This window comes from Barbus barbus, assembly GCF_936440315.1.
Source record: "Barbus barbus genome assembly, chromosome: 38".
In the NCBI taxonomy this organism is placed as follows: domain Eukaryota; kingdom Metazoa; phylum Chordata; class Actinopteri; order Cypriniformes; family Cyprinidae; genus Barbus; species Barbus barbus.
Window position 1 is genome coordinate 2,477,150 of NC_136716.1, and position 25,306 is coordinate 2,502,455.

Genomic DNA, 25,306 nt, shown 5'->3' on the forward strand with positions numbered 1-25,306 from the left:
ATAAATTGCATATATTTTTTTCTAATAAATATAGTTCATATAATAATGTAGTTCTAAACGTATAGCCTTAAATATAAAGCAAAAATATGCATTTAAATTATGCAAGTAATAAAAAATAATGGTAATAAACCTAATGCTTGTAAAAAATATAAAATAAAATAAAAAGACATTTATACTTATAAAATGCATTTCAAATATACAGCCTCAGCGACCTGACGCGAGGGAGAGACTCGTGCTGCTATTGGCTGACGCTCGCAGTGGGTGGAGTGTAATCAGGTGACGCGGGGGACCTGCGCTGTTACTGGCTGATGCGCGCAGTGGGCGTGGTTTCATCAGCCGTCTCGGAAGCTGTGATTTTTCCCCAGTATCACCTCAAGAGCCTCAATAACGCGTCGCAGGCGGTGAGATCCGCGCCGGGTGAGTTTATGATGCGGCGGAGCGACTGATTCTCTGCAGCAGCGAGACACACAAATGCGGGGAAGAGAGAGACACGCCACTGTACCGTGAGAAGAGACTCTCACTGCGGCATTTCTGCCTCGATTTCACGGTGAGTGCATTCCGCTTGATGTCAACATTATTATAATATTGCAACAACTGATATATTTTGACGTGGAATTGATGCATAATGCTCGATAAAAATGGACTGTCCTGCTCAAGACTGAAGGATTTATGTTATAATAACCTGAGGTTACCGCTACCAGACGACCTTAATCAGCAGAATAATGTCCTTATGCTGCTAGGAAAATAAAATAATTAGTTATTAATAAAAATTGAAGCATTAACATGGGCAATAATTATAAAATTTATAATAAAATTATTATTGTTGTTTTTCTTATTTTTATTCACTTATTACAGCGAATTGGATTATTAAAAATAATTATATAATGATTAAAAGATTGTTATTCAGCTAAGAAATAATATAAATCTTATCATACATATATATATATATATATATATATATATATATATATATATATATATATATATAGATAAATTTCCTTTTGCCCTGTTCACCATGTAAACGTATTCCCCCTTTAAGAAGTGTGTGTGTGACTGCAGGCAGCTGTGTGTGTGTGTGTGTGTGTGCATGTGAGAGTGTGTGTGTGTGACTGCAGGCAGCTGTGTGTGTGCGCGCGTGTGTGTGTGTGTGTGTGTGTGTGTGTGTTGCTGCTGTTGTTCTCAGTGCGGATAGGATGAGTCTGCAGGTATCCGCAGGTCACCCAGAACTCAACAGCGTTAAATGGATGCTGTCAGAGTCCGGATGAAAAATGAGCAGACTGGTCTGGGGAATAAGAGTGTGTTTAGATGCTGATCTCCTCTAGTGGACTCTGGACAGCAGTGCAATTTACATTCCCCTGGCCCCGAGCTCCAAGAGCTCTGCTGCTGAATACAAACACATGCAATGCTGCAGTTCTGCACAGACTGATCTCTGTCTGCACATGCCTGCCGGACAACAACCACACATCCGTCCTGCGCATTCTGGGAAATGAACATTAATGTGTGATAAGGGATTTGCTGGCTTGATTGTCTTTCACACCCCTGTGGTTTGAGCACAAGGTGTGAGAGTCAGTTTTTAATTATTAAAGCCGTTCCACACGACCTCCTGTCCACTGCTTGCTTCACTAGATATTTACAATATTGTCCAGCTTCTTACAGTCGTCCACATGCTCATGTTCATTCTTCAATCAGTTTTAATAATAAACATGCATTCATTAACAAATTAGCACCATGCTTTTGGATGTAGTGGTGGTATTTTTGGACATGTGTATTGTTAAAAACAACATTTTTCCAATTGTATTCACTGAAGTGCCATGACATGTTAATGCATATAGTACCAAGGTATATATATAAAAAGTACCACACTATACAGTCATTATACAGGTTAGGTTAGGGTTAGACTGACTTCTGGTATTTCCCTATGAGTCTTTGTCACTTAAAAGTCTATGCAATGTGTTAGGAAATTTAAATTCGTGAAAAAATTAGTTTGAAGAGCTTGTGAACATTTGAGAAAGATGGAACCACGGTGACGGTGGTTTTTCTGAAGAGAAGTCTTTCAATGTGAAACCTTAAATATAAAAATAAAATTGTAAAAGTGTAAAATATAAATAAATTAATTAATAGTAAGTTAATAAATAAAAATAATGGGTTATTTATACAAAATAAATTTAATATATTACATATAAAATGTAAATGATCATGATAATGTGACATTTGTTTAAGTGTACAGTTGCTGTGCCATTAGCCTAGTGAAACATAATTACAAAATTTCTTCCACCTGTATCTTATTGGCCAGTTAAACTGGTAGCCCCGCCCCCACACACATACCATTGGTTGAGCCAATGTTGCTGTTTCAGGCTGATCTTAGAGCAATAGCACAGTCACAATGTTTACATCATTCAAAATTTTGTTGAAAAGACATTTAACATCAGAACCTTCTACACATATTTAATTATAAACACGTTCTGTAATCACAAAATGATCATATTAGTTGCAAAGGTCAAATGTGACTCTTCTCTATCAGCAAAAGCTTATGGTTTGCTTTCTACCCATCTTCCATCAAAATCCTTTTTCCATCATTTGTCTTTTTTTTTTTTTTTTTTTTTTTTTGCATGCAAGTCCGGAAAGACAAGAACTCTTTCAGGGTTAGTGAAGAACACAAGCAGGTCTGTAGGGAAAATGCACTGCTACTTTCCCAAACCCCACTGAGTCCTGCAGAGCGGCAGTGACATGAATATTCTAGTGTGGAAGCAGAGAGAGAGAACAGAGATTAAAGGCCCATGTTTCACCTCCCTTGACTTTCCCTTCCTTTCTTCCCTCTTGTCTGCGTTTTCCTGGCTGTGGCTGCCATAACCGCGGAGCGAGCGGAATGACAAAATAGCTGGCGCACGGAAATAAATGAGCCATTGCCGTTTCACGCTTTTAAATGATTGTCTAATGACGAGAAGCAGAGGAAGTCTGTGCCTGCTTTGTGTGCAAAGAACGTCCTGTACCAGAACGTGTATGTCAGGATGTCAAAGTTTGACATTACAGCAGAGATTTTCTATATTTGCATCTCTCTGCCTTGAGCCACACACACTCGCTTTGCAGATTTGACCCGCTGAGTCATATTGCACCAGCCCGGCTTCCATCTTGGCAAGTTCTGCGCTCTTTATGAAGTCCTGGTGCAAATGTGTCAGATTTGCAGACTGAAGTCTATTTAATAAAGCCTGCTGCAGGTCATTAGCAAGGGATCTGAACAAGTCTGAAGTATTTAGCATGTAACTTGTCCTGCATATTAATGTAAAAGACAGTTAAAGTCATGCTGTTTGTTGAGGAGAGGCGAGTTATCTAATCAGCCACTCTGAGCACCTTAGCAACCCACATTTCTGTGCCCTGGCAACCACCCAGATCACCATAGCCTTGCATTATTCAGAAATATGTATTGATGTTTTTTGTGCATGCAGAAGGAAGGTGTCATGATAACATGTTATGTGTAATGCAGGTGTACGAAGCACTTGGGGGAAATTAAATGCAAATACTTTTTCTAAACACTTTAATTACTTAATATTTAATATTTAATTTTAATAAAAAAATGTCATGTGGTGCAACCGTGATTTATAAGGCTACGGCCAATTCATCTACATGAAAAAAACACTAAAATCACTTAATTTTAATATGAATTTATGTGTACACTACATTCTTATTGTTTGAACAATTACAGTAGATATTATTAGTATTTGTATTTTAAAATTGGCCTGTCGAAAACCCTTATACGTCAATGACCCACATGCATTTTAGTTGCTCTTGCTCCGTCCATGTCTTTGAATGAGCGCTGTAGCGTCTTCAACCGCTCAATGTCCATACGACCCATTTCAGGGGCTGCCAAAAAATTGCATATTAAAATCAGTCAGGGCTATAGAAATGCATATTAATATTTACAAGTAAATCTCCATATTATGCGTAGCTTTCTACCCCCCCCCCCCCCCCCCCCACATCCAGTTTTGACGTCCATCAGGGGGGATCGGACCCTCCCAAACCCCCCCGTAATTCGCACCCTGGTTGTGGCTGATTAGGTTAGTTCCGGTCCTTGAATCTGATTGGCTGAGTCAGTCCAAGAATGCTGATATCCCTGTCAAATAGCACCGGGATATTTGTATCACTCCACATGTTTGTGTTTGTTCCAGAGTCAGTGTCTGTGTTAGTGGTGGGGATTTTTCAGTGACTCTTTCTGCACGTTACATCATTACTCCAGTAGGTGACTTGAACTAATTAGTTCAAAAGACTGATTCGTTTGGGAATGAAACAGCTGACTGAATCATTCATTCAACTGTTTCTGTCCAAAACACTGATTCATTTGAGAATTGAGTTGTTGAATCATTCATTTAAACCAGGGGTGGGGAAGGTTGATCCTGGAGGGCCGGTGTCCCTGCAGAGTTTAGCTCCAACCCTGAAGACCTTGATTAGCTGGTTCAGGTGTGTTTGATTAAAGTTGGAGCTAAACTCTGCGGGGACACCGGCCCTCCAGGATCAACGTTCCCTATCCCTGATATAAACGATTTGTTGAAAAACACTTCTTTTATTCATTCAGAAACAAAACCGGTCACTAAATCATTAATTTAGCTGTTTCTCTCCAAAACTCTGATTCATTTAGGAATTAAGCAAGTGACTGAATCACTGAATCATTCATTCAACTGATTTGTTCAGAAACACTGATTCATCGAAGAATGGAACAACTGACCAGTCATTGAAACCTTTTTATTCAAAATACTGATTCATTCAGAAAACACTGCTTCTGTGTTTCTCAGTGACACACGTTACGTTTGATTCTGCTGTCGTTCTGTAATGGAGGAGAAACTAAGTCATTGGCCATTTTGTGTTTAAAAGTCACTGAAGTTATTGAATGGTACACAATTAATATTGCACTCACATCAATGTTTAATATCCAGCAATTTTTCTAGGTCTTCTCTTTATGCTGACGGTTAGATATTCCTCCATTGAAGCTCAAGACACATTTTGGATCATCTTAAATCACATGATCAGTAGGTTGATGCAGAAAAAGTGTGACGTAACAAATACTAAGATCTTCTAAAATTCGTTTGAACTAATTTGACCATCTTATTCAATCGGTTACGCAACAGCAGGTCAGATCTGACTTGTAAACAGTCAAGCTCTGCATTTATATTTAACAAAATAAATATTCAAGACGGACCCTGTAAAGTCCAGACGGTTATAATATTACATAAGCCACTGCACCCAAACACTGCGAGAGCGAGACTGGTGAGGCATGAAGCGCTGGAGAGATCAGCAGGTTAGATGAGGGGAAGTGAAATCCCTCTCCTCAGAGGACGTGTCCCTTATCTGCAGGATAATTACATTCCCTGCGGCAGACCACTGCTCAGTCCTCAGCAGAGGAAGGCGGCTCCTAAACTGAAATGCGTCTCCTTGTTCTTTGTGTTGCAGTAAGGCAGCGCAACCGTCAGCAGAATGAGCTCCTCTCCCGTCGTCTCACGCGTGTCCGTCGATATCCTGGAGGAACTGCAGCTCTTCACAGCCCAAAACCTGGAGAAGGTGGAGGTCAACAAATACTATGAAGTCATGCGGGAGCTGGGGAAGGGCACCTACGGGAAGGTGGACCTCGTTATCCATAAGATCAGAGGTACAGCACAGTTACAAACCAGCGGTAGTTTAGTTAACTCAAACTAAAACCATACAAAACTGAAGTGCACGTGAAGCTTCTGGTGATATTATAGCGTCTGCCGTCTCACTACATGAACAACATCTCCAGAACTGCTCTGAGAGTCACTTCATGAGCATTTGACCATTTCATTTGAGTAAAACTATCCTCACATCATAGACACAGAAATGTAAAGGCAATCACGGCAACCCATCAAAATAAAAGTTCGGTTTACCTTCAAGTCATTGTGGCAGAAATAGCCAACATTACTATTGTTTAGTAGAATGTATGTAATAGGCTACTACTAAAATGATCAAAACCTTATTTTTAAGGGATAATCATACAATCTTCAATGTTTTTAATTGTAATATTAAATCCCCTTTATTTTCCAAAAAATAAAATTAGTTTCATTTTCATTCATTAAAAGATCAATTAAATGTGTTATGCCTTAAAAGTTGCAATACACAACACAGAATTTCTGAGGGGAAAAAAACATAGGGTTATTGTAAGAATAAACTTTCAAATAATTAGACATGCAAAACAGAATTTGGTAATAAAACATTAGGTTGGAAAAAATAAAACCTTTCATAGGGTCCTAAACACACAATTTTTGTTAAAATTTTAATAAATTGATGTTAAATTGTTCAAGTTTCATGGTTTTTATTAGCTAGACATGCTTTTAGATTAATACAAATTGATTTAACCATTAAAAAGGAAATTAAAATGGAAAAAACTGGAATCCACCCTCCCACCCCACCAAAACTACTTGATCTTACTTTATTTCATTCCATTGTCAAGGCAGCATTTCATTTGGTATAAATTTAAGCATTAAAACTAAAACTAAAAAAACTACCTCAATAAAGTCACACTAAATAAGACAATGTAAATAACACATTTGCAGTACGTAAAAACTAATATTAATTTTACATATGTGAAATTATTTCTGCACATTATTTTGAAATCATTTTAAGTACTAATCATCCATATTTGTAATGTGTATATGCAGGTCTTCCAGCCAATTCTATCAAACCTCTACAATTAATCCAAAATGCTGCTGCAAGATTAATCTTTAATGAGCCGAAAAGAACGCACGTCACGCCTCTGTTCATCAGTTTGCTCTGGCTACCAATAGCTGCTCACAAAGACATTAATATTTGCCTACAGAACCAGCTCTGGCTCTGCACCCCTTTACCTATTCATTTCAGACGTATGTGCCTCTGTCAAATGTGTTAACATTCATGTTTGACTGGTTTCAAGGATAATTTTGGTAAACGTGCATTGTTAACATTATTATGAGAGGATAACAGATGTTCTGAAATTAATGCATACAAGAAAACACATTAAACACTGAAAGGATCAATGCATGTATGGAACATGACTGTTAATATCTATATTTCTATACAAACTCAAACATGTTTTTCAGTTTGTGAACACCTAGATATAATTGTTTAGATTTATTTATTTCTGTTCAAAACTAGGGCTATCAGTACAATAATTGTCTCGAGAAAGCAAGAAGAATTTCTGTGAACCAATAATGCGTTAATTGAATGATTCAGCAAGAAATCACCTGTCATGTTTTGTTTCCCTTAACCCATAGGTACCAAGATGGCTCTGAAGTTTCTAAAGAAGAAAACAACCAAGCTGAAGAGTTTCTTGAGAGAGTTCAGCATCTCTTTCTATCTGTCTCCATGTTCCTTCATCATCAACATGTTTGGCATTGCGTTTGAAACGGAGGAGTACTATGTTTTTGCGCAGGAATATGCGCCGTCCGGTGACCTGTTCGATATCATTCCACCACAGGTAATGCAGCATCAGTTAACGAGCGTAACGCACATGAATAAAGCAAAATCATGATTTACTCGCCCTCATGTTGTTTTTCCATGAAACACAAAAGTAGTGACAAAAATGCCATAAAGTCAAGTCACCTTTATTTCTGCAGCGCTTTATACAATACTGTTTGTTACAAAGCAGTTTCACTGTAATAAACAGGAAAATAACTTATAATTCATCAATTATGAAACAAATTCAGTGCAGCTATAAAGTACAAAAGTGTCCTTATTCAGCTTATTTCAGTTCAATATTGATTCGGTCTAGTGAATAACTGTCAATGTTAAGTTTATTAATTATTAAACGAGATAAATTCAGCTATAAAGAAACTCTATAGTGTCATTATTCAGTTCAATTCATTAATTCATTGTCAAAGAAGCAAAATGAATGGATTCTGAAACAAATTCAGCTCAGCTATAAAGCAGCTCTACAGAAGACAATAGTGCCATTATTCAGCTCAATTCAGTTTAGTGTTGCAAAGTTGATCAATTACAAAACAAGTTCAGTTCAGCTATAAACTACTGAAGGTCATTCAGCTCAGTGCAATAAGTGTCAGTGTTGAAAAAATCATCAATTCTGAAATGAATTAAATTCAGCTGTATTTCTGAATTGTCATTGTCGTTAAAACATTTGACATAGCGGCACATAAGTCTGATTATTCTCAATCTTCTCGCTCAGGTGGGACTGTCGGAGCCGGTGGCGAAGCGCTGCGTAAATCAGGTGGCCATCGCTCTGGACTACCTGCACTCCAGAAAGCTGGTGCACAGAGACATCAAGCCTGAGAACATCTTAATCTTTGACAAGGAGTGTCGCAAGGTCAAGCTGTCAGACTTCGGCATGACGCGGCGTGCCGGCTCGCCGGTGAAGCGCGTGAGCGGCACCATCCCGTACACGGCCCCTGAGCTCTGCGACACGTCCAAGCACGAGGGCTTCTGCGTGGATTACAGCACAGACGTGTGGGCCTTCGGAGTGCTGCTGTTCTGCATGCTGACGGGGAACTTCCCCTGGGAGAAGGCCATGCCGTCCGACACTTTCTACGAGGAGTTTGTGCGCTGGCAGAGGCGGCGGACCGGCACGGTGCCGTCGCAGTGGCGCAGATTCACGGACGAAGCCCTGCGCATGTTCCGAAAGCTCCTGGCCCTGGAGCAGGAGCGCCGCTGCTCTGTCAAGGAGGTGTTTGTGCATTTTAGCCACCGTTGGATGCTGGATGGCCAGGCGGGTGGAAGCCACCATCAGGCCACGCTGAACTCTTCGTCTGAGGAGGAGCTGCTGCTGGTGGACCGTATGAAGCAGCAGACCCTGTCTCCGACTCCTTCGAAGACCAACGGCATGGAGTCGGGAGCGGCTCACCACTTCACTTCCGTGTCCACGAACAGCTCCGTGTCTTCCACCAACAGCTACGAGCCCTCAGCCAGAGACAGCCCGCCAAGCAGCCGCATCCTGGTCACGACGCCGATAGAGATTTGCGTGTAGAGATCCAACCGTTGGCAAAATTAACACGCGCACAAGCAGACACATCCATAAGAGACTAAACTCTCATGTACATCCGGAACGGAGACTATTACAACGCAAAAAATGACGAACTTATTCTGTTTAATTCTCCGGTCAGCTCGACTAACATTCCTAACAGAGATTTGCGTCTAGAAACTGTCTGCGAAGAACGTTGCACTGAAACTGTGAAATACCATCCAGGTCGTGCTTTCTAAAGACCCGTTGGCACCAAGAACGATAACTATAACGATAACTTTATTAGTGTCCACACTAGATGACGTTCTGTTTATTATAAGCTCGCTGCAGTTTTGTTGTCTGCTGCTTTAAATGCTCAAGCTCTTTAACGTCAGATGGATTCTGATTGGCTGTCAATGTTTTTGTTCATTCATTGGAAAAAATCATTACAGCGATATCGTTCCTCTGTTACGGCTAGCAGGGAATGTTCTCAGAACTTTATCATGAACAAACATTCTCCCGATAACGTTAACCGAATGTTTGTTCAATGTTAATGTTGTCAAAACATTAGCACAAAAAACTGAAACTTTTAGTTGGACGTTCATCTAACATTTTTTAAAATATCAGTTTCAGAATTTTCAGAGAGCTTTCAAAAGGAAAATTTGCAAAATGATAGAGTAACGTATAATCAAGAAAAATGTTTAGAGAACATTCAGAAATTATGTTGTCATAACTTAATAGGAATATCAGCAAAACGTTCATAAACATTTTTTTTTGTTTCCTGGAGTGTTATCGTTGTAGTATGGACTTATTTATTCTCTTTGAATTAGAAGGATTATTAAAACTTTACATATTTATTATAAGCGTGCAACAGTTTTGTCAGATGCTACTGTAAATGCTCAATCTTTTGGATTCTGATTGGCTGTCAGTATTTTTATCATTCATTCACTGGAAAAAAAATTATTGAAAGCGGTCCCAAGAACAATAGCGTTCCCTTGTCCCAGCTAACTCAGAACTTTCCTCAGAGTTATCAAGAAATGTTCCTCCTATAGCCTTTCGCATCTTAATGGGAACATTAGCAATATGTTCTTAGAACATATTTTTCTTTTCTGGAGTGTCATTATTGTTATAGTTGTAGTGTGGACTTCTCATAGGATTAGAAAGATTTTTAAAACGTCATAGTTCTAGTTATCTTTATCATCTTTGGTGTGCACGGGCCTTAACTCGTGAATAAGCAATGAACTAATAAGTGGATTGAACATTTGAATCCAGTTCCAGCTCAAAGAAGCTTGCGGGAAGAATTTCAAGGGCTTCCCCAAAACTTCTCTAAAGCAATATATGAAGCAAAAAAAGAAAGGAGAATATCTGGGATCTTCATTCTTGTGAGGAATGCATCACACATTTCAGTGAACAAGCAAACAGTGAGAACTGGGACATTGATGATATTTGCTGTGAGTTTGTGTGCGTGTTTGAGATTTAGTGCAATGGTGTTCAGTACGTGCAACCCAACGAAAGCTTTTCCAGAGGTTCATGACACCGATCATGATTTTGCATGAACTCGAAGTGTTTCTAAATCTGACTTGTAGACTGTTGTTTTGAATCAAATTAATTTATCAGGATTCTTAGTATTCAGAAATATATTTTTTCAGTTGCTATGTAGTGATTAACAAACATCGATACGTTTAATTTAATTTTAGTACTTTAGCATAGTTGTGCCAAACGTATTTTTTAATGTCATGTTCTTGTGGCAGATGTGAAGGTCAGCTGCTGCTCCTTGATGAACGTGAATTTAAAACAAGGTAACACACAAGTTTATTCACAATATTTAGGAGTATGTTTTTAATTTTTGAGCGTTCGGCTGTGATTGCTTTACTGGTTTAGTGGTGTTTTACTGCTTTACTGGTGTGCACTGGTTGTAGTGGTGAACACTGCATGCATTCGAAGAAAGATGTATTTTTGCCTACTGTACAATTTTGTTTTCTTGGTGTTCCCCCTTTAAAGTCTTCTATTTTTTCTACATTGATTTAAACAAACTCAAAACGTAGAGCGCAGATGTGCGCAAGCGTTCTAATAACTGCATGACCATGATGAAAAAACATTGAAGATCTGTGAGAATTACTGTAATGTGAACATTTTTGCCGTCACAATTTCTTGCATAATGTTTCAGAGTGAAATTGTAGTAGATGTAGGGCAAAACATCCAGCCAGCCAATTGAATTGTTCGTTTTGTTGTTGTGTTTGTGCACTGCTGCTGTTGCTAATTTCTCACTGAAATCAAGAACTACCTGATTGAAACACCTCACACCTGCGCTGCTACTGTCAGGTACTGAAAGAGATTATTTTCAGGTGAGGTTGAACCGAAAGTCTCCAAGGCCTTGAGTTCAATTGCAAACATCTTGGGGAAGTCTTACCAAGATATTTGGGATTGAACTCGAGGCCTTGGAGACATGCAAAAGGGGAGTTTTTAATTGGAATTGGTGTGTTTTATCTTATGCTACACGTCTGCATGAGCTTTCAATACGTATTGGGAAGTACGTTCTGAGAAAAAAAAAAAAAACGGTTAGGTATAGTCGTATCAAACTCTTTGCATCAAAAGTGGCCCATCAGAGCATAAATATCCTGTTCTTACATATCATAGACATGGCAACTACACATCCTGACCATCAAACGCCTTCGGCAGTGCTTGACCTTGTTTTAGTAACAAACGAAAAGACCTGGGGATTTTGTGATCGTCAGCTTTTTGTGTTGAAGCGTTTTGGTTTCTGGTGATAGTTTTGATTTCATTAGCTATCAGTGGGCTTTCAGTCATCAAAACAAACTCAAACTCGTCTAAAATCTGTCTTTGCAATACAACTGTCTTCCTGTAAGTTCAGATTTATTCAGAAATAAATCTTTACAGAAATGTGCACTTTGTTTCTCTGAGTTTGAATGACTGGTTTTGACTTTAATCTCACAATTCAGAATGTTTCGCGCAATTGCTACTTGAAATCTCACAAAGGAATTCTGTCTAAATTTCACAATTCTGGCTTTTTTCTCACAATTTTACATCTTGCAATTCTGAATTATTTTCTCAGAATTCTAAATTCAAAATTTTAAATTCTGACTTTCTTCTCAGAATTCCAAGTTTGTGTTTCACAATCCTGACTCAGGATTCTGGGATTAAATTGTATAATTCAGATTTTTACTTCTTGAAAGTCTGACTTTTCTCACTTCTGATTTTTTTTTTTCTGAATTCTTAAATTTCACAATTGTGACTTTTCTTCCTCTGATTTTTTTCTTTGAATTCAGAGTTAAAAGTCTGACTTTTGTTCATGCAATCCTAGCTTCTTTTCTTGGGATTTCTTGCAATTGCGAGATATAAAAGTAAATGAAAAATTTAAAGATATTAAACAAGTTTGAATTGCAGAAATAAGCATCCACAAATGTTATATTGAAAATTATATTTATATATTGCTAGCCATATTAATCATGATAAAACTATATGAGTAAATACAAATAAGTGTCCAACAGCACATTAGGCAAAATAAAAGAAGCCAGTTTATTACGCTGACCAACTGGGTTTAGTCAGTTCAGGATAAATACATTTTGGGGTAAGAATGTCAACAACACAAAAGAACCCTGCTCAACCCTGAGATTAAGATCGGAAACGTTTGAGAAAAAAAATGCAAACAAAAACGGATTTTGGTACACTTGGTATGATGCTCAAATGTGACAATTCAAGACAAAAAAAACATTTGCACAAGATTTGTACAGATACAGTCCTGAACAAAAGTATGGCACAAAACCGGAGTACATCAACACTGACATGAGCAACATCACAGGACTCTACCTCTCAACACAAGCTGCCAAAGTACATCAGGCTGTATTTGGCACAGATTCATCTTAAACTTTGGACAAAAATATTGACATAAATAGTCTGTACACATAAGGTGTTGTTTAATGCACTGTACATTTACAGAACGAGTCTCCAAATCCTGATCTCTTTCATCAAACGTAAAGCAAGTGCTTCCTGGGTAAAAGTCATAAATAAACTGATAGTGATTTGTCTTAGCAAGGCAGCAACAAATGAATAAACTGATTTTAGAAAAGACAAACAGCACTGAAGCATTTCACCTGAAGTTACAAATCCAAAAACGCTTTCTGAACCAAAAGATGCCATCACGTTTCAAAAAAAAGTTTCCAAACATTCCTACAAGTAATTTCTGACGGCATCAAGGTGACATGTCAATATTAATGCAGGTTTATCATTTACACTAGTTAACTGTCTACAAAATATAGATAATGTAGAGGAGACGCATGTAAGTGCATAGAACTGGCTGTGGTTCAAATGAAGTTATATTCAGATATCTGATGAACTGGAACACTAATATTCAGCATTTACAAGAAATGTTTGGATGCTGTGAATTATACAATTAATGTAATTGAAAATGAAGATTAAATACCTCATGTTCACAATGCAGGTACACGTTCACAGAGCGTCTTCCGCACTTCATGACGCAAGTGTGTAAATATGCTGATATGATGGAAGAAACAGATTATCATTCGAGAGACAATAAGAAACGCATTGAATTATGAAGCCAACATACTAATCTTAGACACAAAGAAATCATCCTCCTTTCCCATTATGTACACAAAGTGCCCTTCTTAATTGCTTGCTAGCTGTTGGTTCAGCAACTTTTTTATGTTTCTTCATTTACAAAGAACTAAACTAGATGCCAAATTAATATAAAATGTTGATTATGAAGATTTACATTTTGACAAGCAGTATATTTAAAATTCAGTTGATAAAATTAATTTTCTTCATAAATTAAGATAGAATGAACAGAAATTTGATTTTAGACATAAGCACCCCCCAAAAAAAGATTCTGCGCCAACATATAAATGACGACATATTTTGTAAAATCATATTGGCAAATAAGACGAGCACATATGTTTGTGCTGTGGTTCTTCTGCTTTGAGTCCCTTAAATGTGCAATTCTCTGACTTTCCCCACAGTCCTCACATCTAACCTGTCTTTAGTGCCGTCTGTGTGATAGTGACGGGTGTTATGAGCAGTGCAACAGCACAGTTATTAAGGTGTATGGGTGTTGTTTCGTTCTGTCTGAAGGTCCCGCGGCCGGCGCTCACAGGAACACTGGAGATAGAGATCAACCGCACTCTGTGAGGACAGAAGAGAGCTTCACTAGAAAACACTGGATTTGCTGGAATACAGATTGTGCTTTCTATCATCTGAAACGTGCTACGACTTATAATGCAATTAACATCAAGCACGCAAAACATGCTCAAAGCCACACATTAGTGATGCAAAGATTATGAAAAAGGCCAATATAAAAATCTAAGTATCTCTTATCAAGTCTTAAGTCTAATCAAAGTTAAGACTTTTTTAATGTCAATATGGTCTGTAAATCTGCATTTGTATTTCTGTTGTATTTGCAATTAGGAGTGTGCGATATTGACAAAAAAAATAACATCTCAATATTTTCTGGGATTTTATCGATAACGATGATAAGACTATATTTTGTTGATTATTGTGCTGGTATCTTAAGGACTGCCATGGACAAAGTGCCCTTCTTAATTGCTTGCTAGCTGTTGGTTCAGCAACTTTTTTTATGTTTCTTCATTTACAAAGAACTAAACTAGATGCCAAATTAATATAAAATGTTGATTATGAAGCATTTACATTCTGACAAGCAGTATATTTAAAATTCAGTTGATAAAATTAATTTTCTTCATAAATTAAGATAGAATGAACAGAAATTTGATTTTAGACATAAGCACCCCCCAAAAAAAGACGGACTGCATGATATTCTTCATATTCTGTGTGGTGGTCTTTTCCAATCAGTTTAAATTGGTTTTTACCTTTATAAAGCCATTTTTCTAAAAGTGTGCATTATCTTTTGAGTCAAATTCTTACATTTAATCAATGAATTAGAATAAGACGTTTGGGCTCTTACCAAGCAAATTAAATCAGTATCAACTTAGTTCATCTTTGCAAAGCAGAGGACACACAGAAGCAGCATCTGAAGTGGCATTTAGCTGTATTTACACACTGTTTAATGCAGGACATGAATGCATTTAACCTGCAATTACAAATACATAAATAATGTTTTAATATATTAAACATAAAACGTTGAATATTGTTATTTGAAATTACTTAATAATAAAAAAAGATACTTTAATGTGAAATTAAAACCGCCAGTAGGTGGCAGCAAGTCACTGTTAATAAGTGATTCATTGCGACTGAACCGAATCATTTAAATGATTGATTCATTCAGGAACGAAACACCGTCATGTTCCTCAGAGACGCAAAACAGCATTCAGGCTGTGTTTGGAATTATTTTTATAGCCTAAAACAGGCAATATTGTGTCTAAAACGTAAGTCTCTTAATTAACTTCTTGTTTATTGAACTGTTGTACAAAATCAATAAATCACAATTTGTAATCATGTTCATTTTTGGAGAAAAAACAGCACCCTTTGTGTGATAGTTTAACTATATGAACTGCCTGCGTCATTGAACTTGCGGCACGAGACACAACAGGCCCGCTAGATTTAAATCAGCACAGCCGGCGAAGGACCGAACACAACTGTTTTAAATGAGCGCACCTTTCTTTTAATAACCAAAAAATGGCTGTTTCGTTGTCTGTTGAGGAAGTACAGACATTCCTCTCGTTGATAGCCGAGGAGCAGGGCCAGCGAGAGCTTAATGGAGCGACGCAGAATTAAAACGTTTTTCAGGAGTCACGGCAGTAGAGGCGGCGCTGCTATAACGACACGTGAATAATCCCGCCCACTATAAAGCGGTACTAAACTGCAGTGGAAACACAACCCGAGCCGAACTGAGCCGTGTTGTGCTGTTCTGAGCCGTGCCGAGGCGTACCACGCAGTGGAAAAGCGCCATAACACCATGGTCATTGAACCAGCTTCAGGTACCTTTAGCAGTGTGGGCAGGTGCCAAGTCCTGCTGGAAAATGAAATCAGCATCTCCATAAAGCTTGTCAGCAGAAGGAAGCATGAAGTGCTCTATAATTTCCTGGTCGATGGCTGTGTTGACTTTGGACTTCAGAAAACACAGTGGACCAACACCAGCAGATGACATGGCAGCCCAAATCATCACTGACTGTGGAAACTTCACACTGGACTTCAAGCAACATGGATTCTGTGCCTCTCCACTCTTCCTCCAGACTCTAGGATCTTGATTTCCAAATGAAATGCAAAATTTACTTTCATCTGAAAAGAGGACTTTGGACCACTGAGCAACAGTCCAGTTCTTTTTCTCCACAGCCCAGGTACGACGCTTCTGACATTGTCTCTGGTTCAGAAGTGGCTTGGTAGCCCTTTTCCTGAAGACGTCTGAGCGTGGAGACTCTTGATGCACTGACTCCAGCTTCAGTCCACTCCTTGTGAAGCTCTCCCAAGTGTTTGAATCTGCTTTGCTTGACAGTATTCTCAAGCTTGCGGTCATCCCTGTTGCTTGTGCACCTTTTCCTACCCAAATTCTTCCTTCCAGTCAACTTTGCATTTAATATGCTTTGATAAAGCACTCTGTAAACAGCCACAGCTTTCAGTAATGACCCTCTGTGACTTACTCTCTTTGTGGAGGGCGTCAGTGTTCGTCTTCTGGACCATTGCCAAGTCAGCAGTCTTCCCCATTATTATGGTTTCAAAGAACAAGAGATACCCAGAATTTATACTGTAGGGATGGTCATTAATTGAAACTCAAATGTAAATATTCTAATATTTTGAGATACTGATTTTTTAATCATAAAAATTAAAACAACTTTTGAAATGTTTTACTTTACATGCAATGAATCTAAAATATATGAAAGTTTCACTATTTGAAATAAGTTACAAGAAAAAATGAACTTTTTTTGAGATGTACCTGTATATCGCACACCCCTATTTGCAATGCATAACTATTAAAATAACTATTACTACAAATTCTGATCACACTACAAAATAATCTCATCCTCAGTATGTTTGTCTCGTTTCTCAGGGCAAATATCTCAAGATTATTAAAGCAAGATACATTCACTGGAGACGCAACATTACATAAGCTATGATAAGAAAGAGAAATTTCTGATCAAATGAGTTTATGATTATAACAAGAACAAATATCTGCCAGTGAGTAAAAAATCAACTTCATTCAAAGGGAAAGGGAAAGATTACCCGCCAAAAGGGTCAGACAGACATTTATTCTTGTTTTAAGCATAAACTCACTTTTGTTCAGTTTCTCAGACTTCTTATCCTCCATTTGCATCTCCAGTAAATGTATCCTGATTTAACAAAGTTTAGATATTTGTATTAGATAACAAAAATACAGAGGAAGATATTCATGTTTTGCAGTGCATGCAACATTTAATGTCATGACTTTATGACTTTCTGCTCTGATTTAAGAACCATGGAAACCCTGTATAAAAGCAAAGCATAAATTTATTTATTTAAAGCAAAACTTTTTGTAATGTCTGTAAACTGACACACCTGTTTTTCTTCTCTCAAAAATGCAATTTTGACAAAGTTGTGTGTGACTTATTTTCCAGACAATACGGTATACATGTATTAAGTGAAGCGCTCAAACCTTGCATAGCGTCCTCTTTCTCCTGTCACCTGTTGATTTGACGATATGATGATCCTTTAATGGACTTGTTCTAATGCATCAGACAAAAAATTAATTTGAGGAATTCACACAAAGGACAACATGCTTGTCATATTCAGCATCTTAATTATAAAATATTTAAATAAAAATAAATGCATCTAAAACATTTCACATATACCTTGTGCTTTCTGCACTTCATGGAGAAATTATCCTCGTTTAATACACAACCTATACAAATAGGAAAGGGGAAACACCAATTAATTTAGAAGGGTATAAACTGTGTACAGTACAAGAAAAAAACACTGTAGTTAAAAAAAAATAACATAGGAAGCTAGTAATAAAGAATTAAAATCTTCTGGTTCTCCCCTAAATGTAGGAATATTTTTTACATTATACAGTCAATCACCAAACTATATATTATATACATATATAGTGGATATAAAAAGTCTACACACCAAATGCCAGGTTTCTGTGATAAATAATTTCAGAACTTTTTCCACCTATAATGTGAACTATAACTAAATTTGAAAAAACAAACTGAAATCTTTTAGGAAAGGAGGAGTAAAAATTAAAAAACTAAAATAATGTGGTTGCATATCTAAATCAGAAAAATATAGTTGCGGGTGGGAGGCGGGTAGGGATGGGCAATATGGGCTTAAAAATATATCACAATATTTCAGGTATTTATTGTGATACCGATATCAATGACAATAATTCAGGGAATCCTGTTTCTTTAGAGAAAAGTATTATCTTTCCTATTTTTACCCAAAATAGGGTGTTATGAGCATTACTGAGTACACACGTAATGTTATGACGGTTTAGTTCATACTGGGAGCCGGAGGGTGCTCTTGCGCAGAAACTCCACATATGCATAGCAGAAGTACAACGCTCTGTGAAATCCCTAATATGGACAAAGGTATCCAATTATCGCTGAATAAAATGCACAACGGAGATAGAAAAATTTAACTGATGAAACTTGAAGACAATAAATGTACGATTGCACAAAATATATGGTTTATCTGTGTTCTTCAAGCAATCTTGGGTATTTTTTTAATAAGGAAAGTATATTTATAATGCAATGCTAATAGAAATAGCCTTTATCACTGTATATAATACTACCCTTCTGTAATATGAAACCATGTCTGGTCACAGAAAGAAGTTATTTCAAACAACTGTTAAGTTCATTTGGAAAAAAAAAGCATGTCAATAAATGATATCTTTGTTGGAAAACAGGTTTGTAATACACATGCAAAACTATGTTGCACGTGCTACTGTAGTACATTTATTCAAGGCTCAGACCGATTTTTTGTTGCATTGTACAGCCCTGACCAAATCAGTTTCCGATTGTAAACGGAGCTCGAGCTCCTCATTTAGCGATAAACTCCTCCTCAATTTCACGTCCCCTTTCCGCCATGTTGCTCCGCACTGTCGCACACAGAAATATGTCAACAACTAGACTTTATCGTGAGAAGACTAATTCTTATCGTGAGGAGAATTTTTACCGGTATATCGCAAACGATAAGATATCACCCATCCCTAGATCATTTATTTGAAGCAGAAGATTCGGGTGGCGTCTCAAAACTTTTCTGAATTCAATAACTGCTAAAACATCAACTGTTGACCCCACCTTTCCACTAGAAATGCATTTTTAGACTATACTTAGACTACGTTTACACTAGTGCGTTTTCGTTTTCAAACTTTGGCTATGGTTATGCCTGTGGTTTACACTACTCTGGTGTATTCGACCCTTGAGAACGGAGACTTTTGAAAACGCAGACCTCATTTTAGTTTGAAAACTCTGGGGTGGGGTGTCTTTTTTTAAAACATTTTAATTGAGGAGTAGCCTAAATTGCTAAAATTAAAACTGTTATCCTTGCAGCACGTCAGTTATGCGGTAATTATTGCGGGGCAAATTAATTGTAATTTTAATTTAATAATAAAAGTAACTCAATAATAATAATAGGCCTAATAAAAATAAGAATGTAATAGGCCAACATTATTTGGAAATGCCAAATCCTCTTAATATTGCCAATAATTGATCTTTTTGACAATATCTCTGGCTACTGTCTTTCGACGCACCCCAGCAAGGGGAGGTTATCACAGGGCAGATATCGTTTTTAAAACGATGGAGTGACTGCCCACATTCGTGCTGCGTATCCTTGATGACCGTGTAAACCAGAGGTCTTCAACCCTGTTCCTGGGGACCCACTATCCTGAAGAGTTTAGCTACAACCCTAATCAAACACACCTGAAGCGGCCAATCAGGCTCCTCAAGACTGCTTGAAAATTGCAGGCAGGTGTGCTGAAGCCGGTTGGAAATAAACTTTCCAGGAGAGTGGGTTGAAGACCTCTGGTGTAAACAATAACATCATGCTCATTGTTGTACCAATAGATTTTAATAGGTCGATTTCAAGCACGTAGACTCATCTGCCATCTAAATAATAGGGCATCTACATATACATATCTATGGTTATATATATGCATGAATGGTCATGTGACATGCATTTTGGGTTGAGAAGTGTGGACTGAGATCCTTTCTGAAAATCAGTGAAAACTCCAGTGTTAAAACGAAAACGCACTTGTGCAAACAGGGCCCTAATTTTAGATCATATCTTTCATGCACGGGCAGATTTGCATGTTTATGTTCCATGTCTTGTTTCACACTGTTGACCACAAGTTTGAACATGTTTGCTTAGCAAAATGCAGACACAAAAGCAGCTGTTAACAGACAGATCGGCATCAAAATGCCTGTTTTTGACCACAATGTGTGTGTGTTTGTGAGACGACTGCAGATGACTTACCGGACTGCAGTGCACATGTGTAGTGGTATTTGTTCGGGCAGCCTTTGAAAACGCAGCCCAACGTCGCTCCCCTTCTTTGACACGTCGAACAAACCTGTTATAAAAAAACAGTCGAGTGTCATTACTGCAGGCTTCTGAGCATTAAAGAATCTGTGTATCTGAGATCTTACCGACGCTTTCGCCAACCTGACCGCATTTTCCAGCCCGTGCAGCTTTCCCCGAACCAGAAAGACGCCTGCGGACCATAACGCGCAGTCCTCATGGAGCCAGTGCTCGTTAGCGTCGAGAGGAACCACGGGAGGACTGAACCAATCGGTGTCACCTTCCATCCTGGGTCTCTTAGATGAAGGACTATTGGACAACTCGCTATCGCTGGTCCAAAGAGACTCAGTCCATCTGCCCGGAGCAACACGTTTCCCTCTAACAGACAAGTCTGAGTCACTATTATCCTCTTCCTGCGGATTACAAACCGCTTTAGAGGCCGATTTGAAACCTTCAGGGTAATATGGCCCATGCAAGTCTCCGAGGTCCATTGCATTGGCCGAGCCGCCGCAGAGACAGCAGACCAGAACATCCCTCTGTGACACATCCACACAGACCCGACCGTACTGCAATCCAGGCGTCGCTGGCATCACACCGGACGCAAACCCGCCACACGCCTGCCGCTTGCCCTGCTTGATCCGGACGCTGTCCTCGGGATAGTTGACCACCGTACAGCTGGGGAAGTCTTTGATCTGCATGCGCACGTAAGGCGCGAAGGTCTCATCCCGCACATCCTTCTTCTCCTCCTTGTAGTTGAGACATTTGAGTTTGATTTCAGGTTCCTGTGGTGAGAAAAATGACGCACGGCCAACATCGTGTTTCTTTCTCTTCCGTTTGGCAGATTTCTTCAGGCCTTGTTGAGCCGGTATTGGTTGCTTGACTGGAACCGAATTAAGGTTTCTTATCTTTCCGGAGGATTTCTTCTTTGTGCGTTTTACAAATGCATCTATCGTCTTTGCAGAAGTTGAGGTAGATAGTGTGGCTTTACGTCTGCTTGAACGTCTGACGTCGGTTTCGTCTTTCTTTTTCTTCTCCTTCACATCCGCCACATTGCGCATCCTTTCCAGCACCTTTTTCTTGGACTTGCTCGTCTGAACTTTTCTTTTACACACGCGACTCCTGATGGGATGGATGTCTTGAACAATGGCTCCCATTCTTACACCTCGTCTAGCTCTCGGAGGCAGTCTTTTCCTCTCAAACGCGAGTGAACTGATGCTAGATGGCAAATCATTGCTTGCTTTGAATGCATCCGTGTCGGTTTGTTCTGCAGATGCATCGTTGACATGCACGGACTCTGTGTTGCACGTTTTGTCAATTTTCCCTGTTGGTGTTTTTGGCGATTCTGTCTCAGCTGCCTCTGGCATTGTAGAATCAAACTCCTCTTCTTGCTTTGCTCCACTCGGAGAACTCGCGGTTTGTGGCAAAGCGAAAGCATCCTCTATTTGCTCCGCCGACGGAGACTCGGGATCCAAGGGACTAATGAAGTCTTGGTTTAACGAAATGGCGAAGCCATCGTTCGGTAAAACCACTGGATCCTCGGATCTGGAGATGAGAAAGACGAGCTCAGGATTGGCGTTCCGGTGCAAACTGTCTGCGTTCGCGCCATCGTCCTCCGGAAATCCTCCCTCGAAGGGTCCGACGTTCCACGGGCCATTTGCAGCTCCGTTCTGAAGCTCATCCACGCTGATGGGGAACCTGCACTCGCTGGGATCGGCTTGTAAAGATTTGAATGTTTCCAAAGCCAGGTTTTCAACATCTTGCATATCCGGAGGTTGTTGAAGGTAGCATAACGCCGCCATGTTTTCCACGACCTGAGCCGGTGACATGAAGCCAAACTGATCGCAGGCCGTCAGTCCGACCGGTACGGACACCTGCTGGAGACAGTGTTGGTCCACTGAAAGTGCAGCATCTCCAGCATCCGTCACCAGCTTTCCGGCATCATACGTGGCGGGATGCAGCGCAAACGCCTTGCTCAATGAAGGAACGCCGTAGATCGGGGAATGCTCGGAGAAGACGTGTGAACGGCTCACGTAGGAGAGCGTGACGGTCGTGTTGGAAAACGCATTATCTGGTTGGATCTGGTCTGTGGGAAGCGGAAGTGGTTCAGGGTCGGTTTCGGGAAGCAACATCCCATTGCTGGTCCCAGGATTGACGAACCAGCCCGGCGTCTGGACAACATGCAAGGCGTCGATGGGGTTGGCTTTCAGAAGGCATTCCTCGGCGTTCCTCGTCAGATCGAAGATGTTTGGGAGGCTGCAGGCGGAGGACAGATCCTGAGGCTGTAAACCATCTGAGTCGCTGGGAGGCTCTTCCATATCAACTGAGAGCAGAAACACGAGGGTCAATTTTATTAATACGGCACCATTAAAAAATGCAATTTGACTGATCTTTAACAAAAAATATATATATATTTTATAAAAATTAAATAAAAGTTGCATTAAAAATAAAAAAGCTAAAATAACAACAATAATAATAATAATAATAAAGCTGGGATCAGAATGTCTCTACAGCTGCTCACAACAGTTTTAATTTGGACTTAAATTGTTGGGAGGCTCTCAAGAGCAGAAACATAAGTGCCAATTTTATATAGAATTTATTTAAACAAAATTCACCACAGAAACAATGAGAGTTGACCAATGTGCTCTGACAATATAAAAATAAAATATTTAATAAAAAATGTATAAAGTTGAAAAAAATGCAAAATCTAAAATAATAACAAATAAAAATTAAATAATTAACTTAAATTAAAAACTAAATTAAATTCAATAATAAAGACAATAAAGCTGGTCATATGCCAAATAATAGAAATAGATCTTCAAACTGGATTTGAAAATCCTGAAAATGATGTTAAAATTGTTCTAAATTAACAACATGACTTTAACCACTTTAGATTCATGCAATCCGTGTCGGAGCCATTTGCGCCACAGCGGAAATATTACAGCTACTGCACACTGAAAAAAAAATTAATTATGTGGGCATGATTTTAAAAAAAGCCTAATGGTCTTTAGTCACACTTGTGTCTTGTAAGTAGGGCAACATTTTCTTTATTTCTATTTCTCACAGATTTTAAATACCTTTAACCTTTTAACTTATTGTATTAATTGAAAAAAATTAAATATTTTTTTTCTACTATTTGTATTATTTTATAAAGCAAAAATAGTGCTAATTTGGAGTATAATACTGTGTAGGACTATGAAATACAAAATATTAGCACATTTGATTATTAAAAATGTTATGCATATTATTTTTTCTCCCAATCACGGTAATGAACGATTAGTATATTAGTATTTTAATATAAACCACAAGTAATATGTAGCAAAACCATGGTTTATTTCTGGTTGCAATGGTTTAACACGGTTTTTTTTTTTTTTGTTTAATTTGTAATAAAACCATGGTTTATTTTCCTAAGTATACTTCAGGTTAGTGTCTGGATCCTTTATAAATCACTTTTGTGATTTAAGTATTTGATGTAAAACCGCAAACTTATGACGAAGCCTTAATTAAAGGCCATAACAACCTGTTTTAAACACATTTAAGAGCTTTAATGGATTTATTTATCAGCGCATGACACTCCCGACCTCAAATAGTCATGTTTTATCTCCAGAATCAGCTAAATCGGTGTCTTTTGCACTAAACAGCATCACTCATTATGATCTGGATAACGTCCAGAACTGTCAAACATCTCCAGACCAGATTTAATCCGGGTTCGCCTGGTTCTTCAGGTGTTTACCTGTCCTGTGCTCGTTTGTTATGCTAACGTTAGCATAGCAGGTTGTTAGCATGCGGGCTAATATACATTCCGAGGACAATAAATAACGCTCACCGACGCGTCCAGCAAATGTAAGTCGTTATGAATCCCAATTAAGCAGCGCAGTTAATCAGAGACGAGCGCTGGAGAAGCACCGCAGGCTTTCGTTAGCATAGCGAGCTAAACAAAGAGCGCGCGCGCACAGACTCACCCGAGCAGATGCATTTATTCACGAAACCATCGCAAACTCCATCCCGCTGGAGAGAAACGCACTGTTTCAGGTGCAGCCGCTTGTGTTTGAGTTCGGACTGAATAATGCATGAAACGGGAGCTTCTCATACTTTGGGGCTCCAGTGGTTTTGGTCACGGCGGAGTCGTGATGATATTGCGCAGCATTATGGGACTAGTTGTAGTCAGTCCACTCAACAGTGTAGTTATTATGCGACACAAGATGCACCTTTAAAGCCAAGCATTGCGATGCATCTCTTTACATGAATCTATAAAAGTTGCTGTATTTGAAAGCATCTTCCAGGTCTGGAAAACACATTTTTTATGATTGTGGGATCCTGATTGTTGGTTGCTTGAAAATTAGTGCAAAAAAAAAAAAAAACATACATACACCCGTTTTGTTTTTTTTCCTTCTCAAATATTAAAATAGGTTGCTCATTGACTTACTGTAAATCAAAGCAATTCAACAAACTCTTTACTGAATATGAATTTCATTTATTGCTCTTTATTTTTTTAAATGATCTTTTGACCAAAATTAATGTGCAATAAATTTGATTATTCAGGACATTGTAATAAATTAGATTAAAAACCGGTGTGCATCCCTATATTTCATTTATAAATACATTACTTATTATATAAAAAAGCAACAATACAGGGTTTCTGCATGATTTATGAAAGTACATTTAAAACTTTTTAAGACCAAGTAAAAAGCTCAATACATCAATATGGTCTCTAAATGTAAATGTATAGTTTTATCAATGCTTTAAAGTTTGAACATATAACCTTCAACAGATTTCTATTACTTTGCTTATTTTTTCCAAATAAATAAATACAAATTTTTCCAACCACTACAATACAGAAACAACTTTTACTGTACCTTCTGATCACAATGCAAAAGTGAATATCTTCCTTAGTATTTTGTCTTTTTGAATGTCTAAAGACTTGGAACATTTTAATTCCAAAAAACT

The 25,306-nt window shown here is 38.4% G+C and overlaps 2 protein-coding genes across 5 annotated transcripts; one reads left to right on the forward strand and one right to left on the reverse strand.

The window, feature by feature from the left end:
* The first annotated feature begins 314 nt into the window (after positions 1-314).
* On the forward strand, positions 315-11,831 carry LOC306857948 (serine/threonine-protein kinase SBK1-like). Its single transcript, XM_079398245.1, has 4 exons — positions 315-547; positions 5,440-5,635; positions 7,251-7,453; positions 8,159-11,831. Exons 2-4 carry the CDS (start codon positions 5,464-5,466, stop codon positions 8,951-8,953), a joined length of 1,170 nt encoding a protein of 389 aa, XP_079254371.1. The 5' UTR covers positions 315-547; positions 5,440-5,463; the 3' UTR covers positions 8,954-11,831.
* LOC306857947 (uncharacterized protein) lies at positions 4,719-24,541 on the reverse strand. Of its 4 annotated transcripts, XR_013783184.1 has the most exons (8): positions 24,322-24,541; positions 20,491-22,682; positions 20,321-20,414; positions 17,698-17,747; positions 17,502-17,571; positions 13,935-14,083; positions 13,368-13,438; positions 4,719-5,538 (listed from the first exon to the last, which is right to left on the reverse strand). XR_013783184.1 is itself a non-coding variant. In XM_079398244.1 (6 exons), exons 2-5 carry the CDS (start codon positions 22,675-22,677, stop codon positions 17,527-17,529), a joined length of 2,376 nt encoding a protein of 791 aa, XP_079254370.1. In that variant the 5' UTR covers positions 22,678-22,682; positions 24,322-24,541; the 3' UTR covers positions 4,720-5,538; positions 17,502-17,526. The 4 variants fall into 4 exon arrangements, 2 of the variants coding, with proteins under 2 accessions (XP_079254370.1, XP_079254369.1); XR_013783185.1 differs by lacking the exon at positions 4,719-5,538 and having other exon boundaries at positions 12,442-13,438; XM_079398244.1 differs by lacking the exons at positions 13,368-13,438; positions 13,935-14,083 and having other exon boundaries at positions 4,720-5,538.
* Positions 24,542-25,306: the final 765 nt, after the last annotated feature.

Bases quoted from the DNA above. Each gene is read 5' to 3' on its own strand.
- LOC306857948 (XM_079398245.1), top strand. From the start codon at position 5,464: ATGAGCTCCTCTCCCGTCGTCTCACGCGTGTCCGTCGATATCCTGGAG. The intron at 5,636-7,250 runs GTACAGCACAGT...CTTAACCCATAG, and splicing joins CGTTATCCATAAGATCAGAG to GTACCAAGATGGCTCTGAAG. The intron at 7,454-8,158 runs GTAATGCAGCAT...CTTCTCGCTCAG, and splicing joins TCGATATCATTCCACCACAG to GTGGGACTGTCGGAGCCGGT.
- LOC306857947 (XM_079398244.1), bottom strand. From the start codon at position 22,677: ATGGAAGAGCCTCCCAGCGACTCAGATGGTTTACAGCCTCAGGATCTG. The intron at 20,415-20,490 runs GTAAGATCTCAG...TTTTTATAACAG, and splicing joins TCAGGTTGGCGAAAGCGTCG to GTTTGTTCGACGTGTCAAAG. The intron at 17,748-20,320 runs GTAAGTCATCTG...CTATTTGTATAG, and splicing joins CACATGTGCACTGCAGTCCG to GTTGTGTATTAAACGAGGAT.